Source organism: Dinoponera quadriceps, unplaced genomic scaffold, assembly GCF_001313825.1.
Source record: "Dinoponera quadriceps isolate SergipeBrazil2010 unplaced genomic scaffold, ASM131382v1 scaffold2952, whole genome shotgun sequence".
Classification (NCBI taxonomy): domain Eukaryota; kingdom Metazoa; phylum Arthropoda; class Insecta; order Hymenoptera; family Formicidae; genus Dinoponera; species Dinoponera quadriceps.
Genome location: NW_014557517.1, coordinates 598197 through 615799, shown reverse-complemented (window position 1 = coordinate 615799; position 17603 = coordinate 598197). Strand labels below are relative to the sequence as shown.

Sequence of the window (17603 nt, the reverse complement as noted above, 5' to 3'; positions counted from 1 at the left end):
AGGCCGCGTCGCGATCTGTCACAGCGGCGAAAGTCGACCTGAAGTCCGTCGCTCTCCCGCGGCGTTGCCGTCTCGCTTTCGCGCCGGTCTGTGTGTCGCTACCGCCGCCAGTCACGTCCAGTCATGGCGGTTACACCATTGTTCGCGGTACATTATGTACCGCCCGACGGCTCTCCCGCGGTGAAATTCCAAGGGTTGGACTTCGAGAGAACCCGCGATATGCATTCGACGGGAGAAAATTGGGCGATCTCGATTCCCTCCTCCTCTCTTGATCGCGCCTCCCGGGGAACTTTGACGTCCACAGGTATATCCGAATGCACGGCGCTGAAATATGAAATAATATCCCGCGAGAACGTTAAACTAGAATCACCGTCGCGTCGCTTAAAGCGCAGACGGAGCGGGATCATCGTCGGATGAACGGATTAAACGTATGAATGAGACTAGAAAACGTTCATTCATGCCCATGTATTTCAAGAACGGTGGCCGCGCGCCGGCGCGGCGGCAAAATACGTACGGGCGTGTGTGTGTGCGCGCGCGCATATACGAGAAACTGGAACGGCGTTTTTCCGAGCTCCGCTCGGCTTGATTAAACGGCATATGGTGGGCCGAATTATGCAACGAAAATACACACCGCCCGAAATATCCGAACACTGCATTTTTATTGTGTGTGCGCGCACGCACATGCAATTCGTGCGATCGCGCGTCTCCTGCCACGGCGTTTTCACGCACCGCAAGCTCGCGCACGCTTTCTTGACTTTGATTCCTCGCCTCCGATGCGAGATCGCCCGACTTGAACGGACGACTCCTCGCAAAGGCGCGCTTTACCTATCGTTTCAATCAATTGACTCGGAGAAGATCGCGCACGTTGCCAATATTTGCCGAGCGATGCCTTCCGGCGTCGTAATATCGCGCGTATGACGGGACGACTCGATCTCGAGTCTCTGCGAGGCGAGCGTGACGAACGTTGAATTGAGAATTAATTCGACGCTTAAAGAATGCGATTAGTCGACGTCGCGCTAATTATTACGCACAGAACTTATCTTTGCGCAGTGATCCTCCTCAGTGGACGACGACATCTTGAATCTTTTAACTCGAGTGGTTCGCAGCGTTGCATTACAGCGACATCTCGCGGAGAGTGAATCATACACTTCAGCACCGACGTGAAAAATTGTACGCGAGTAGTTTTCATTCGTGAATGTAAATAATGCTTCATCAAGTTATTTTCGCACGGCATTGTAGAGTGTTATTTTCCATTCATTCATTATATTCATCTCCATATGCTGATGAAAATTATGCGAAAACATCGTAGAAAGACGCCATCAGTCGTCGGTAAAAGAATACCGACGAGCGGATTCGGTCTCTTCGTTCAAACTATCCGCGATCTGTTAAAAATAATAATTCAGTCGAATAAATTCTCCGTGCGAGAAACTAACGGTGACGGGACGTGCGTACGATCGATCACGACGTGTGTTTCAGTTTCACGCAGCGTTCTTATTTTCCGTTGCGACAACGGCGCGTTCGCGTGTACACGCCGATAAATGCGAAACGTCGCGTGTACCGATCATGTCGTTCCATCAACCGTGGAGAAAATGTGCTCTCTAAATGCACAATGCCCTATTAATCCGCAATAAATCATACACACCGTGTCCGACAATGAGTAATAGATGCGACGATCGATTACGTGACGAATTGCCGCGGGTTGGCTCGCCGCGCGATTGGCTCGGCGTTATTGACAAAAAGATTTTATCAGAGTCATCCCTCGGTCACAATAGCGTCGTCTCGACTTCGGGAATACGATCTAAAAATAGTGGCGAGGACTATCGAAGCATCCCATCGCACCTGTCGCGCGCTTCACCGTCCAAACATCTGCGATTCCATCGATGCGATCTTGATTCGAGGCGTCATTATTCCCCGCGACCGCGCATCGCCGAGCCGCTGCTTCCTCAAGCATGGAAATTAATCAACCTCGGAGCGCGCGATCGTCGATATCTTCGACCGGTGACTTCGCCGGCGTTCCGCGCCAACAACGCCGACGACTGATCTCGCGCCTAGAACTTCGTAACTTCGTGGCGTGGATTTCTCGAGTATGTAAAACGGCCGCTTCTGACACGAAACCGTCCTCGGGTTAAGAAGATAAATTGCTTAATTGCGGCATACCATGCGGCGTGTCGCTCATCGACGAGATGCGGCCAGATTTTCGCAAACACACCGGCTGAAATAATTGAATGAGCTGGTGATGAAATAAGTAGAGATAGAAACAAATGGAATGAACAAGAATTAAATTAGTCGGCGATACTCACACTTTTTATCATTTCGTTCATAATCACCGATCGATTCAAACTGATTTTCATAGATATTTTGAAGATTAACTCTCGGTCAACTACTCAGCACTGTACACTGAAAAGAAAATAATTAAAAATTTACTCGCGGGATGAAAAATTTATTTCACAGAAATAAGATTCATTTTGACAAATAATCTTTAAAAATAAACTTTATGTCCCAGAAATAAATTTTTACGTACTTTCGGACGGAGTGAGCGCACAAATTATAAGGAATAGAATTTCGCATTCCTAATCTTAGTTCTCTTATTGAAGCATGGTTATACCGAAATGTAATTAATCCCTTATTTTTGGTTTCTTTCACCGTGTCCGAGCCCCCATTTTTCGTGCGACAGCTCCCGGGATATCGGCGCGATCGATGTAGTTTATTATCGATCGGGGAGTTTTCAGCGAGCCGGCTAGCGATTTACGATTACCTTCGGTAATGATACGATGCGTGACGTATGTCGCGTGGACAACAATTATTCATTCGTCTGGAGTGACCTCGCGGAATTCACTTTCGTTCACCGTAATGATACCGACGGCAAAGAAAACCGGCGGCCGTTTAAATAATCGACGGTGACTTGTTACTTTCGTAAAACGGCACACCGTCGCCCATTAGGCCCGTCGTTACGTTCGACGCGAGTTTTCGTCGTGACAACGGGAAAAAGTCAACGGGACGTGCGTCCCACCCGGTATTATGCAGCTAATCGATAACATGCGTATCGATCATTTTGTTGCAGCGGCATACGCAAGCTTAATGGCTGTTGTTCCATTATTTGTTGAGACTTGCTTCTCGAATCGCGGGCGGTTAATAAGAAGCGTCCCGGTGTCGCGCTTTGCAGCGATTTGACGATAAACTACAACTTTTCCGAATCATCTTCGCGATAATGACTGCAATTTAATCCGCGATATCTTATAGAAATAATACACATACATCGATGACGGTCGGCCTCATTGCCGTCTTATCGATACTGCTTCAACGATACCGTTAACAAGCTCTCAACAAAAGAAATCAGGCCTTTCGATCGTCTGTGATCTCTGATAATAAAAATATTAAATAATAAAGATATAATAAAGTGAGACGATATAACAAATTGAAGTAATAAAAGTATGACAGAACAATAAAAATATGAAGAGAAAATATGGTATATCAAGTGTACGATGTAAGAGAAACCCGCGACAATCACATCCTGTCTGTGATGTAATCACTGAGAGAAATTATAGTTATTTTCAACGTTGACCGTACCTTTTTATGCCACAGAGGAAAATAATTTGCTGGCAAATTTGCCAATTATTTTATGGACAGCAAAACGATTTGTTAAGAACACTAATTACCATTCGCTGGGTTATTTTGCTGAATCAAACAAATTATTTTGCTGTAAGAACAAGTTAGTAAATGTAGGAACGCACTATTTTCTTCCAACAGAAAATTAACGTGTCCTAAAGACAAATTCACTCAGCAGATCATTTTCTTTTCCGACCACAAACCTGTTTCTGCTCTAATTCGCTGAATAATTCGCTAATTCAACTAAATTTTATCGCTGTCAACGAATATCCAGTAGCAACGATGTGGTATCGCTATAACAGCAAATTTATTTTTCTTTCAGTGGTTTTAATCACAAAATTAGTAGCAAAATATGCACAGAAAAAAGGGTTTCTTTGAATTTAGTGTATTTGTACGTTTGACTTAGGTTTGTTTAATATAAACGACATAATTTAATGTCAAATATTATTTTGTTTGATCGAAAGAATAGTATTATATAGAGAAAATGGTATTTGGTTTTCAATTAAAAAAATTTATTTTATTATATATTTAACATTGTTCTCTCTCTCTCTCTCTCTCTCTCTCTCTCTACTGAAACAAAATGAAATTTTCTTTACTATTTTTCTAACATAGTTACATTTTTCAAATAATTTATCGCTTGTGCCAACTATTATAATGTTTGGATGAAAATACCCCCCAAAAATATGTTAACACCAAACAATTCCGTTTGTTGAATCAAACATTTATTTGTTTGTTCCATTCCAAGAGACAGATTTATTTCAATGAAAGAAATCTTTTTCTCCGCGCGTATAAAGTGTTATCGCTAACACTATAAGCAACGCTTACTAGAAAAATGGTTTCGACTAATAATTCTTTCACTATAATTATTATAGTTATATATATCAAATATATTTTTTCCAGCGATGCACAAAGAGTCGCCGACGGCATCGCCGCGACTTACGGGACAGGGCGATTTTCGCTAGGCGGGGAGTGCAACTCGAAATCTGCCCTTTCCGTAGCCGAACGTGAGCGGATGGATGTTTGGCATTGGTGTTGTACAAGCGACTTTACGAGCAGCGCGCGATAAATCGATGGCCCGATGGCCCGATAGTCGCCGCCGTGCGACAGGACGTCTATGACGACTATGATTACGACGGAACGACGAGCTCGTACGTCCACCACAGAGGAACCATGTAGGCTCGTCGTGCAAAAGGGATTTACGATTCGATAGGTGCCGGTCTAATATTCATAAGCTATCGTTGTGTACCTCCTCTGACTTCGGGCATCGGCGCAGGCGTGAGAGAGATACTTCATCGTCGTTTCATCGCGCCGTTCGTATCGTCCGTATTGTCCTGGCACCTGCTGCACGAAATACAAGGTACCGCTCGCTCACCAGCCTCGCGACCTTTAACCCGCCAACCGGGTCGAACTGAAGAAGAGACCGAAAGACCGGTGAAGCAGGTAAATATGAGATGAAGAAAGAAAAGAGAAGAGTGCTTCCGCGCGTGGTAGGAAACGAGAAAACGGTTTCCCGTTGTTCTCTCTTCGTACGGTGTCCTCGTCATTTCGCGGGCGACGAGTTAACTCTCGTCTTCCCCGGTTGACAGGTTGACTCGCACGCATCTCGCTATGTCAACGAGAACGTCGCCCGTGTTGACGATCCTCGCGCTTCTTTTGCCGCTCGCGCTCTGCCAAACGCCGATGAATCTGCGTAAGTACGGAGTTCACTTCGCGAGATTTATCTGTACACTCGAGTGAAACGTTCTTTTCAGATACTTGCACGTGAAAAAGAAAAACAAAAGGAATTGGCTGTCCGTACAATATAATTGAAATTTAGTTATCAGACTCGGTTCTTAGCTGTTAGGAAATAGGTACGGGGACAAAAAAGTGTGCTAAATTAACTAAACTTCAGTTTATTATATGGATTATAGGTAATTTTTACTCGTGGGAACTAATTACTTTTTCCGTGTGTCATGAGTTTAGAGGCAATGACTTTTCTTCACCCGTTCCCTGCATCGAGTTTAGTGTGAGATTTCTGTTAACTTTTGATTGAATTAACATACGGTACTTTGTCCGAGAGAAATCCGCGAGCGAAGCGTTTCAGATTTTGAGAACATCGCGCGGGAACGGTAGATACTTGTCCGTTTTGATTCGTTCGTTCCTCGTTCATTCCGACGACTGACGACGCTGATTTCGAGTTTTCCTTCCGTTTTCAAGTGGTCGTGATAGAGGAGGCCGATTCGTCCATCATGGGTATATTGAACGACGCTGTTCCCGCGGCGGAGCAGAACTTTGCGAACGACATGATCACCGTTAACGTCGCGACCGTCACGGTGGACCGCGAGAATGTGGACGCGAGTTTCGAAAAAGGTACACACCTGTGGGAAAAATCGCTTCTCATTAGGTTACACGTTCTTTACGTGCATGTTGGCACCCGTCAGTTGATTTACTTACAACTAACTCTCGAATGAGAAACGTTATTTGCATCGCACAAGATGCACCGAGACAAAGGTTTCTTTGGATTTAATATAATTATTTGTTTGACTTAGGTTTGTTTAATATGAACATGATTTAATATCGAATAAATATTTTTGGTTTAAGTGAAAATGACGTTGTTTCGCTAGAATAATGAAGGAACGTTGTTTGATGGAAAGAGACAGTGTTATTCAAAGGAAATAATATTTGCTTTTCAATGAAGAAAATGTATTTTATTACATATTAAATATTATTCCACTAAAACAAAGAAATTTTATCCCATTTTTCTAATATACTTCTTTCAAGTGATTTATTATTTCTGACAAACATTGTAGTGTTTAGATGAAAATATAGAAAAAACATGTTATTTGACGTAAAGATATTTATTGTTTAAAAAAGCAATCCCGTTTGTTGAATCAAACATTCATTTGTTTGCTCCGTCCCAAAAGATTTGTTTCTATTAAAGAAATTTTATTAAATTCCAAGAAATCTTTTTCTCTATGTGCTTGTTTATAGTTATTGTCCGTCGTTTAGGCCTCGCGATGGCTGCGCGATTGCTCTTCATTCTTCGTTATCCGACAGTGTGCGCCATTCTCTACAAAGGAATAAGCATCATACTGGACATGACGTGGACTGGTTGGGACAAGCTACGAAGCATCGCTGACGACCGGGGGATAATATACAAACGCGGCGATTGCAGCATTAATCCTTACGTTCAAACGATCGACGATCTCTTAATTATGAAAAATGCAACGGATGTCGGCTTGATTTTCGAGGACGAAAGAGGTGCGTGGCGCGAAGATCGATAGCGATTCGTTATGCGCAGTGATAGTACATTTCCTTGAGCGCCCACTTCGCAGAACCTCCCTTTATCGCATCGATGCATTATTTATTTATTTTACGTACGGCGCACGCTTTCGCGGATAATCCAAGTCGAGGACGAACGTGTCGCAGGCGATACGGCGGATTCTAAAGGTAGTTGGAGTGCCGGCTTTTTAATGGTGATATTAAGGGGCCTCTGCATCAGTTTATTTTTTATTGAAAAAAAATACTTTCCTATAATTTTATTTAATTATCTAAGTAATAAGTGTGTGTTAATTTCGAGCGCGAAATTAAGACATGTATAATATTACAAACACGGAGATATATGATTCATTTTTTATTTTTCTCATTAATGCTTTATTTATACGTCAGTTGAGATATTTATTTATATTTATTTTTTCATTATAACATTTACTATAAATTGTAAATTTTCTATGGTAATATTTTCAAAGCAAAATGATCAATAATTTTGAAATTGTTGTATGGTCTCTATACTAAACTTTGATATCACGGTAATTTTTCATTAAAATTCTAAATGTAGTTTGGAAGAAATTAAAAATAGAAATTAGAAATAGGAGATTAACCGCAAGGAATACGTATAAAAATTTCATTTTTAATTGCGAATATCTCAGCCTCCAAATAGTCCATCCTTTTCTAACTGTATAGACGTGTAGATTTCATCAATGTAAAGCTAAAATTTAAAAGGATTCCTAAAAAAATAGCTTGACGGGTCAACCATTGTACGATAAAACGATAATACGACACGTGTGTCAGATATTATAACATGCTTTCAGAGATGAATCAGAGTCTTTATTATCTTATCGGCAATTCGATCATCAGATTGGTGGTCATTGGCGAATTGACGGAGAGAACGGTGTCGAAAATACGCGGTATGCGGCCGTCGCCTTCTTATTACGCGATTTACGCTAGTACGCCGAAAATGGAGGAACTTTTTAAAACGGTGAGCGTCATGTGCTCACACGTGTATCTCGCCCTTCTATTTTTAAACCTAATAACTTCAATTACACGTAAATATAAGTATACGAGTTACTTACAAGCATAAATAATATTTTAGGCTATCGAAGGAGGATTAGTTAAGAGAGAGGGTATTTGGAACTTAGTGTTTACGGACAATAATTATCACGAATTTCGATATCTCAACGAGCCTCTGTTGAACGTCTCATTTACCATTCTCACTATGAAGACCGACATCTGCTGTCGTTTGATAGGCGAGGCGTCCTGTAATTGTCCCACGAACTTCAAGGTCTGTATTACTGAATTCAATGTCAAAATAATTATACAATCATCTATTGTACCGATCAAACGTGAAAATCGTTCACTGATACAATGACTTTTGATGAAAGGAAAAGAATAATGTTTCTTCAGAAAACAATCATCATCCTTCGGGTTAATTAAAACTTCTATTGCATTAGATATTCCCCTTTTACTTCAAACGTTTAATTGGCCTGATCGTGAGTTTGATGAGCGATGTACAAAAAGCGGGTATAAGTGTGGAGCCAAGGACAGGTCAATGCTCCTCCAATAACTCCGCTCCAGCTTCGAACACCACAGCGGAGACATTCAACAAGATTTTGATGACGGTTAGTATCGCTGATTTTAATTTTCAAGAAGAAAGGACAAAGTTTCTCCGCAAGAAATTATTTTTGCTCGGAGCAGAAAATTGGGACGAGTTAAAAGAGGATAATTGTGTTCACGTTACGTTTTAGAGATTGGACAGTAACGATACTTTCGAGTACTGGTCGGAGAAGTCGATGATCACTTATAGGGCGGAGATCGAGCTGCAAATGGTTAATCACGCCTCTGTGGAGTCGCTCGCGACTTGGACGAGACGTGCAAAAATTAAAGAAGCGGACGGGAAGAAAATAGAGCCAGCCAGGCGGTTCTTCCGGATTGGAACGGCACCGGTAAGAACCGCATTTCACTGAAGCTTCGTTTCGTCGCGTACCGTTAAACGTGTAGAATGTGATAAAACCGCACTTTGCGGATTATCAAAATTGACATTGCCGCACAAGAACTTTGCGAAAACAAAAGGGAGGAACTGAACGAAAGGCTAACGTTGATTCCATTCGAGTTAAGATCAGCGCATTTAATTACTCTTACGCGCGAATTCTTATTTAATCAATATATCAGTTAATATCATTAACTTATATAAAGTGATTCCATTTGAAAGTTAATACTTTAAACAGGTGACATTTACTAGCGTTTCGTTAATGTTTAATAGCGTGAAATCCATAAACGTTAAGATCTTTATTCTTAATTTGAAACAGGCGGTCCCTTGGTCAGTCATTAAGAAAGACCCAACGGGCCAAGAAATGCACAACGAGGAGGGAAAGGAGATCTGGGAAGGTTACTGCATCGACTTCATACAAAAACTGTCCGAAGTGATGCAGTTCGATTACGATCTCGTTATCCCCGAGGATCTAGAATTCGGTAGAAAATTGCCCAATGGCGAATGGAACGGCTTGATAGGCGATCTGGCTCGGGGAGTAGGTTGCATTTTCCTGCGGATAGTTAATTATTTGTTTAATTATCAATTTATTTATTTATTTTCACTAACAGGGTAATCCATTTTTTATTATTACCGCAACATTCTCGTCCGAGGAAGTTTTGCAAATATCTCGATTAGTATTCGACAATTAGTACACTTACCGATATCTTTGCAGGAAACCGACATCGCCATAGCGGCGTTAACGATGACGTCGGAGCGGGAGGAAGTCATCGACTTTGTCGCACCGTATTTCGAACAGTCCGGTATACTAATAGGTAATTCATCCGCAAATCAATCTTATTTCGACAACAATGTATATTACGCACTCTTCCTCTCTCTTTTCTAATCTTCTCTCCATCACAGTCTTCTCATCCATCACCTTTTCCCGTTTTTCCTTATGACACGATTCGCGGGCTTTAATCGATCGTATGTAAACACGATCGGACGCTGAATGATTTATATTAATTATTGATTTCCAAGTAATGAGGAAGCCGGTCCGTAAAACGTCCCTTTTCAAGTTCATGACGGTGCTGAGACTCGAGGTCTGGCTCAGTATTGTGGGCGCTCTGACTCTAACTGGTATTATGATCTGGTTACTCGACAAATATTCGCCGTACAGCGCGAGAAACAACAAGCAACTCTACCCGTATCCTTGTCGGTAAGGATTCAATTAAGACTCAATGGAAGGAATAAGGAACGAAATTCGTTAAAAAACAAAAGTAGTAATCCCGTTTTTCTTATATCTTATTCGCTATTCCTTTTATCGTATCTTAAATTATAGCTTATTTCTAACATCTTCTTCCTATATTGAATTCTGAACTCAACACGAAAAGCGTCGGTCACTTTGTTTTTAACGGAGCTTGCAAAGCTCCTATTTTTAACGGAGGCTCTCTCTTTCGTATCGATCACGCCTAACCGGCGGGTTTTCTACTTGACAGGGAATTCACGTTGAAGGAAAGCTTCTGGTTCGCACTGACGTCCTTCACACCACAGGGCGGCGGCGAAGCCCCGAAGGCGTTGTCGAGCAGGACTCTGGTCGCAGCATATTGGCTGTTCGTCGTGCTGATGCTCGCGACTTTTACCGCCAATTTGGCCGCCTTCCTCACCGTGGAAAGAATGCAGGTATACGCTGCTCCTATCACTCGTCAATCCGGAACTGCTTTGTCATTTTTGATCGCATCGCCGGGCATGTTAACGTTAACCAAAGCGTGTTAATACGTGTCTTGTTGCACAGTCGCCCGTGCAATCGTTGGAGCAGCTGGCGAGGCAATCGCGAATAAATTACACCGTCCTGGCGAATTCCAGCGCTCACCAGTATTTCATAAACATGAAGAACGCCGAGGATAAACTTTACACGTACGTGGCGCAATCGTTCGCGGTTCGCCGAGCCTTGACATTAATCGTTTGCACAGGGTGTGGAAGGAGATCACGCTGAACAGTACCAGCGATCAGGTGGAGTATCGCGTCTGGGATTACCCGATAAAGGAACAGTACGGTCACATTCTGCAGGCCATCACGCAAGTTGGTCCTGTGAGGGACACCGAGGAAGGCTTCAGGAAGGTAGAAGAAAGGGGAGAAAAACGAGAGGCCCGATTCTCCTTCTTAATTCGCCGATAATTTTCAGGTGATAGAAAGCGAAAACGCCGAGTTCGCGTTCATTCATGACTCGTCCGAGATCAAGTATGCGGTAACGAAGAACTGCAATCTCACGGAAGTAGGCGAGATATTCGCCGAGCAGCCGTACGCCATCGCCGTGCAGCAAGGCAGTCACTTGCAAGAGGAAATCAGCAGAAAGTCTCGGATCGCTTTTTCTACCGCTTTTCTTTTCCCCCACGCGCTTCCGAGTCATTATTTCCGATGATCACAAACGACGATGATCATTTCGTCGTTTTAGGAATATTTCAGACTTTTATTCTGTATACGCGAAAGAAAAAAAGGGGAAAAAAACTTTTACACGGAGAAAAAAGTTGTTTTTGGATTTAATTCGGATTGATTTTTCAGGATCCTCGATTTGCAGAAGGACAGATATTTCGAGACGCTGGCGTCCAAGTACTGGAATCAAACGTTGAAAGCCCAATGCCCGAATTCCGACGACAACGAGGGCATCACGTTGGAGAGTCTAGGTCAGTTTACGCTTCCGTCACGTGTATCGTCCTTTTGCAATCGTTCGCTTCCGCAGGAGGTGTATTCATCGCGACTCTGTTCGGACTCGGCCTGGCGATGATCACTTTAGCCGGCGAGGTGATCTATTATCGCAAGCGCGCTCCGAAGGGTAAGCAGAACGGCAATAGGACAACGAAGGATGCGCAGAACGACAAAATCATGCGGAAGATCGCGTCGAAGCTGCAACTGAAGGCCGCGCCTACCGACGCGCTTTTCGGCAAGCAACTCGGCAGTCAGCCACCGCGCGTGTCTCACATATCGGTTTATCCGCGACAATTCCCCTTTAAAGAGTAAGCCGCGCTCTGTTCAACGATCCCTCGCTCTCTCTTTCCCTCTCGCCCAAAGGTACACGTGGCACTTTCGACAGATAGAACTTTTCTCACGGGAGTCAAGAAGTAGTACTTAAGGCGTCGAATTTTCTATCTGTGTTGAAATCGATCCTTCTTCAAGCTTTTGCGTTGAAATTCTTTACACACCTGTGCGTTAATTTAACATATTGTGCTTGCTGTTATCTCGATATTTTGCGTTGAGTCGGCATTCAACATGCGTACATATTGAAATAACACATTTTATACTTTTCTCTCAGTGTCATATTATGGATATGAATTTTGCGTTATTTTTTGACATATCTGTATTACTTTTCAACGTATTCACCTTGCGTTAAGTTAGTACGAAAATTTGTGCGGACCGTTTGGGACACACGTGAAATGTGTGAAATTTAACAGGAAATTTTTTTACCGCGCCATGTTCAGACAGTATGGTTTCGTTGTAAGGTCAAATAAAACAGCGCACGGAGGCAAAATAGAGTTCAGATTATCGATCGCATCACGACATCGAGTTTCGTTCGCGTGAACATCTCGAACTTAATAGACGTTGATAGACGTCACGTTGAGATAACGTCGTCCGTCGAATGATTAAATCCTAACCCGTTACGAGAATGTTAGCCGCGCGTGCATTTCGACAAACCGGCGCGTTGGAGCGAAAATACAATGACACGCGCGGTCATTGATCCTCGAATACTTTCACATCGTACAGTTCTGCTCCTCGGGCGTAAATAGGGTAGAAACGATAGTGACGTATCCGTTGGATTATTCGGTGACTCGATGTCATCGTCGGTGTTTTCCGTCTCCGCTTAAAAATCCAATGGGCAATTTACTGCACTAACAGACACCGATTGCCACTTGTGATTGATGGATTCCTCCTCGGAAGAATAATCACTTATTCGACATTTGAGGTTTTCACGGTGCGGAGAGACGCATTCTTGCCAACACTTTTCCAGACATTTCGGTCCGCTCGATCGGGGAAAAAATAATTTATTTTACCAGACCGGTGGGGTCGGTAAAAAACGCGCGTTCGCAATCGTTTCGTGTGCATAAGCAAATCGCGCGACCAGGTGGTCACCGACGTTAAAAATCGTTTCCCTCCCTCTCTTTCCGCACCGACGTAATCCTCGTCTTATAATCGGACTCGTTACTTGTGTTATTTTCACTTGTTTTCATCGTGCCGAGCGCGAGCGCCGAGAGTTGCGTAAATAAAAGCAAAAGTAGTTTAGGTAATCGATCGATTGTCTCGATCGCTCCGATCGGAGCGCGTCACGCTCGCTGATCCTTCGGATTTTTCTGCCCCGCCGGGGAATAGAGCGTTCCCCGCGGGCTTTTCTACACCAGGTGGATTTTACACGAAGGTGGGGAATATAATCTGTCGTCCGGCAAGTCAATATAAAGCCATTTCACACGAAGGCGCGATCACTCGGCTAGAAAGTGATGCGAATCGTGAGTATTCCCGTCGGAATCGGAAGTGGACGAACTTCGGCGAGCTCCGTCTGCGATCCCCCCACGCGAAAAAAACAATCGATGATCTTCGAAAATGGCTTGTTACAAGGTCAGTGACGCGGGGAGGAGAGACGTCGCGATACTACAGCGGTAACCAGGCAGTTTGTACTCGATTGAATTGTTCGCAGCGGAAAGAATGCGGCCAAACTGCCATAGGCGATGTTCCCCCACTTTATTTGCATCCGCTCGATTTTCATATATTGGTTAAAGTAAAATATATATGTCTCAATGTGTAGCCACTTACCGTTCCGGAGGAAACGGGCTCCAAATATTTCGATCGTGTCAGATCGTTTCATCCGCCGGGATTGAAACTTTCGGAGCACATTTTCTCTAGAACGGTAAACAACTTAAGACATATTCCGACATAATCAGCCTGATGAGTACTTTAATCTGTACCAAAAATTGAGCTGCCAAAATCGAGCGAGGAAAAATGAGGAACATCTTGGCCGCATATTTTTCCTTCTTTCTTCCATCGATCATTTCTTCTTAAATGCCCGTTAAACGAGAATAGAACTGGAGTTTTCAAGACACTTCGAGAGCAGTGAGTGGAGAGAAATGTCTTCTTTTTAATCTGAGATTATAATTGCAGGTATATTTAGCGTTGTCGGCTCTAATCGCTTGTCACGTGACTGATGCACTTTACGAATTGGAGCGTTTGAAGGCTCAGCTGCAGTATCGGGACGTATCCCGAGCTCCTTGGAACAACCGATATGACTCTTACGAGACCGCCTCTTCCGAGGTATTGCCACATTACTATGATACTTCTTACGTATCGAGCGAGGACCGCCACGGAAGCTCGTCCGAGCGTTTCCCGATTAGCGGCATCAAGAAGGAGCCGAACGAAGACAAAGGCTTCAAGAAAACGACATCTCCGTTCGGCAAGGATTCCCTGAAGGAGCTCGCTCTCAACTCTAGAACCGCCCACTGCCAAGAGATCAAAGTGAAGTCGGTCGGAGCGCAGGGCGAACCGCCGAAAGGAGTCACGACCTGTTACAGGTGCAAAGATCCCAAAACCAAGTCCTCATACGAACGTTGCTTGTACAAGAGCGAACCGGAGGAGAGCTCGTCCGCTAGCACGAAGATGGAACGTTTCCTGTCTACGCCCGTTAACTTCAGATATCGAAGGTAGAGGCAGCTCGGCGAACTGATAGCTGGTGGTCGCTTGAAACAGCTTTATTTATTATTCAGCGATCCGACGAGTTTCTGTACATTTCTAATATATGCGGTAAAAAATTTCCTGCTAAAAACGGCCCACTGAAATTTGCTGTTACTTTGACACGAGGAGTGTGTGAAAATGTACGCAAATATAAATGAATACATTCTCCGTTAAAGTAACGGAAAATTTCAGTGGGCCGTTTTTAACGTCACATGTTGGTTTTAGCAATGTGTAAGCAACATCGTTGTGCTGACGAGTGTCCTCTCGATCGTTTGCCCCAGGTCCAGCGCGATCAAGGAGGACAGGCCGCGGAATCCCTACCGGTTCGCCGACGAGTACTTCACCGACGCTACGCACAACGTACCGATCGCGTACGAGAACAAGGGCGAGAAATGCGAGAAAATCGTGAAGGATTCCATGGTGTGCATGGTGTGCAAGGACACGAAGACCAACGGCAAGTACGAGCAGTGCTCGTACGTGAAGAATCCGCGCGAGAAGGCGTACTCCTACACGAAGTCCAGCACTTTCGGCAAGCAACCTCAGGAGCAGAAGAACGAGGGGAATGCCGAGAAAGGCTCCTACTCCTCGGGTACCCGAGTATCCGAGAGACGGGATCCCGCCGAACCTCGTGAGTATTCCCACTCGAGCGAACTACGTTCTGAAAAGACGGCGAAAGAGCAGGACGAGGTGCAGGAGGCTCCGACAACGGGTTGCAAGCAGGTGCAGAAGGACTCGAAGAGCTGCACGGTGTGCAAGGACTCGAAGACAGGCGGCACTTACGAGAAATGCACCTACAGCTACCAGCCCAGCGACAAGCTGTACAAGTACAGCAGATCTAACAGCTTCGGCTACCCAGACAAGAGCTCCTCTCAGGACGCGGACAAGGCGTCGTACGAGTCGAAGAACTCGGATTCCACGCACGAGGACACTTATTTCGGTAAGCTCGCGTCGTCTCGACCGTACCTACCAATCCTTGAATCGGACCGATTTCATTTCGAGCAGAGCGTCGCAAATACCGGGCAGAGCGCGGAAATGTCACGATTTACACTTCAAGGAGTGTCTCATCCGTATTTCGAGGAGTTTCATTAATGCCGAGTCGTGTCAAGCTAACATGATTTCTTTATTTATACGAGAAGTATCCTTTTCGTACGGAAAATTCGCAAGCCTGTCGAAGATTAACCAAGCCCTAATTTAGACCCATCCATCTGATCATGCAGGCGGGCCGACATCTTACTCAGACGAGAAGTCCGCCGAAGACGAGAGCGAAGGTTCATCAGGCAGCTCACCTTACAGCAGCTCACCCTACTACAGCAGCTACTCCGAAGGATCGAGCGCCGCACCTTACGAAGGTGGGGCGACGTCGGATCGCGAGAAGTCCGCCTCAGAACGTCACGCCGAGAATATCGACTCGAATCACTGCAGGGAGGTGCAGAAGGACTCGATGACATGCACGGTCTGCAAGGATCCGAAGTCCGGCAACGATTTCGAGCAGTGCTCGTACTCATACCGGCCCAGCGATAAGCTCTTCTCTTACAGCCAGTCGAGCTCGTTCGGCAGTCCGCGGGAGAGCGAGGAGTCTTCGCAGAAACAGGAATCGGAGCACGAAGAGGAGCGACCGGACGGCTCGGAGAGCCCGAAAGGATCCTACGAGCCGTACGCGCCGGGGCTGAGCTACGAAGCCTCGACGAAGGACGAAGCGAAGTCCGAGGACTCGAAGGGACGCGAGGCGGTGGACGCGGCGTACCTGCACACCGCGAAGAAGAAGGCGGAGATCGAAGGATTCCTGCAGAATTTCCGGAAGAAGGACCGCTCGAAATGCAAGAAGGTGATGCGCGACAAGATGACCTGCTACCAGTGCATCGACGACGAGGGCTTCCAGAAGGAGGAGTGCGTGTTCGTGACCGGGCAGGAGCCCGACAAGGAGCAGCTCGCGTTCCACGAGATCAAGGAGTTCCAGATGGACCCGGCGTCGTCGCTCGCGAGCTCGACCAAGCCGAAAACGGCGGATCCTCCGCTGCAGGAGCCGATCGTGTCCGCCAGCAAGAACTCTTACGTCAGGCTGGAGAAGCCGGACAACGAATATCCCGACGAAGCGTCGCAGACGGCCGAGGAGACGAAGGAGGCCGAGCCGTACGATTACACGTCGGAGACGCGCGCCAGGTACGACAAGGTCCTGGGCATGACTCTACCGGCGTATATGTTCACCACTTCGGAACACGAGGCGGCCTTCGACGAGGTCGTGGCCTCCAGCCACCAGAACGAGCGCTAACCCCCGACCCTCGTGGTCGCGACGTCTTCGTCGGCCTTCGCGTCTGTTCTTTTCCTCTGAACTGGTGCACAGTCGTGAAACTTAAATAGAGACAGATTCACTCGGTTGAGACTCGGTGGAGGAGAGAAGAGAACCGGTACAAGTCGGTGCAGCCAGTTGAGCGGAAAGGAACGGACCTTTCGTCTTCCTCGTCGTCACGTAGATATCCGGTTACTCTTGCTCGTCGACAGTTGTCAGCCTGAGACGGAGCACGTCTGCATACCTGCGTTAATTGAGAACGTTAGCCTCGCGTACCTTTGTTATTTAGTTTATAGGGACGCGCCGGAGGGCGCGCGTAATTGGAAATTCGCGGTACATTGGACGGATTATATCGTTGTGACAAGGCGAGGTCCTTCGCTTCGTTGTGTCGCAGTTCGCCGAGACGTTATGTCGCGGGATGCCGTGACTGATGGCGATCAGAGTTGACTGCGGTATCGAAGATTCAGCCTCACGAATCGGCTTTTAGGATACGATCAATCGAGCGATCTCGATCCTGAGTCGCGTCGTCCCGACTTTTCCGGTCGCAACCCTTGATCCTCAGTACGTGGTCCGACGCGAGCCTTGGGAAGTCGTTCAGCAGGATATCTCCCTCCCCATCTCTTCTTCTTGACATCTCGAAATAAAGAATAACGTCATGTGGCTTGAAAGTTCTTCCTCCTGGCTTGAAGTATCCGACATTCGAAATACCTTCGTTTAACCCTAGAAAGTCCAACGGGGCCCGATGGACCCCGCGATCGTGTTAAACTCTCGCTA

At 45.5% G+C, this 17603-nt stretch overlaps 2 protein-coding genes across 4 annotated transcripts; both read left to right on the top strand.

Annotated features, from left to right (window-relative positions):
* The first annotated feature begins 82 nt into the window (after window positions 1-82).
* On the top strand, window positions 83-12174 carry LOC106749290 (glutamate receptor ionotropic, kainate 5). 3 transcript variants are annotated; one of them, XM_014628606.1, is made up of 18 exons: window positions 83-304; window positions 4507-5046; window positions 5193-5296; window positions 5803-5955; window positions 6643-6846; window positions 7677-7843; window positions 7958-8146; window positions 8316-8483; window positions 8610-8807; window positions 9171-9389; window positions 9567-9666; window positions 9872-10049; window positions 10330-10513; window positions 10626-10747; window positions 10804-10951; window positions 11016-11185; window positions 11393-11514; window positions 11571-12174. In XM_014628606.1, exons 3-18 carry the CDS (start codon window positions 5215-5217, stop codon window positions 11846-11848), a joined length of 2682 nt encoding a protein of 893 aa, XP_014484092.1. In that variant the 5' UTR covers window positions 83-304; window positions 4507-5046; window positions 5193-5214; the 3' UTR covers window positions 11849-12174. The 3 variants fall into 3 exon arrangements, with proteins under 3 accessions (XP_014484092.1, XP_014484091.1, XP_014484093.1); XM_014628605.1 differs by having other exon boundaries at window positions 6595-6846; XM_014628607.1 differs by lacking the exons at window positions 83-304; window positions 4507-5046; window positions 5193-5296; window positions 5803-5955; window positions 6643-6846 and adding an exon at window positions 6878-7035.
* Window positions 12175-13420: 1246 nt separating this feature from the next.
* LOC106749193 lies at window positions 13421-17326 on the top strand. Its single transcript, XM_014628380.1, has 4 exons — window positions 13421-13435; window positions 13976-14511; window positions 14824-15479; window positions 15760-17326. The coding sequence occupies exons 1-4, from the start codon at window positions 13421-13423 to the stop codon at window positions 16809-16811; spliced, it is 2259 nt and encodes a 752-aa protein (XP_014483866.1). The 3' UTR covers window positions 16812-17326.
* The last annotated feature ends 277 nt before the right edge of the window (window positions 17327-17603 follow it).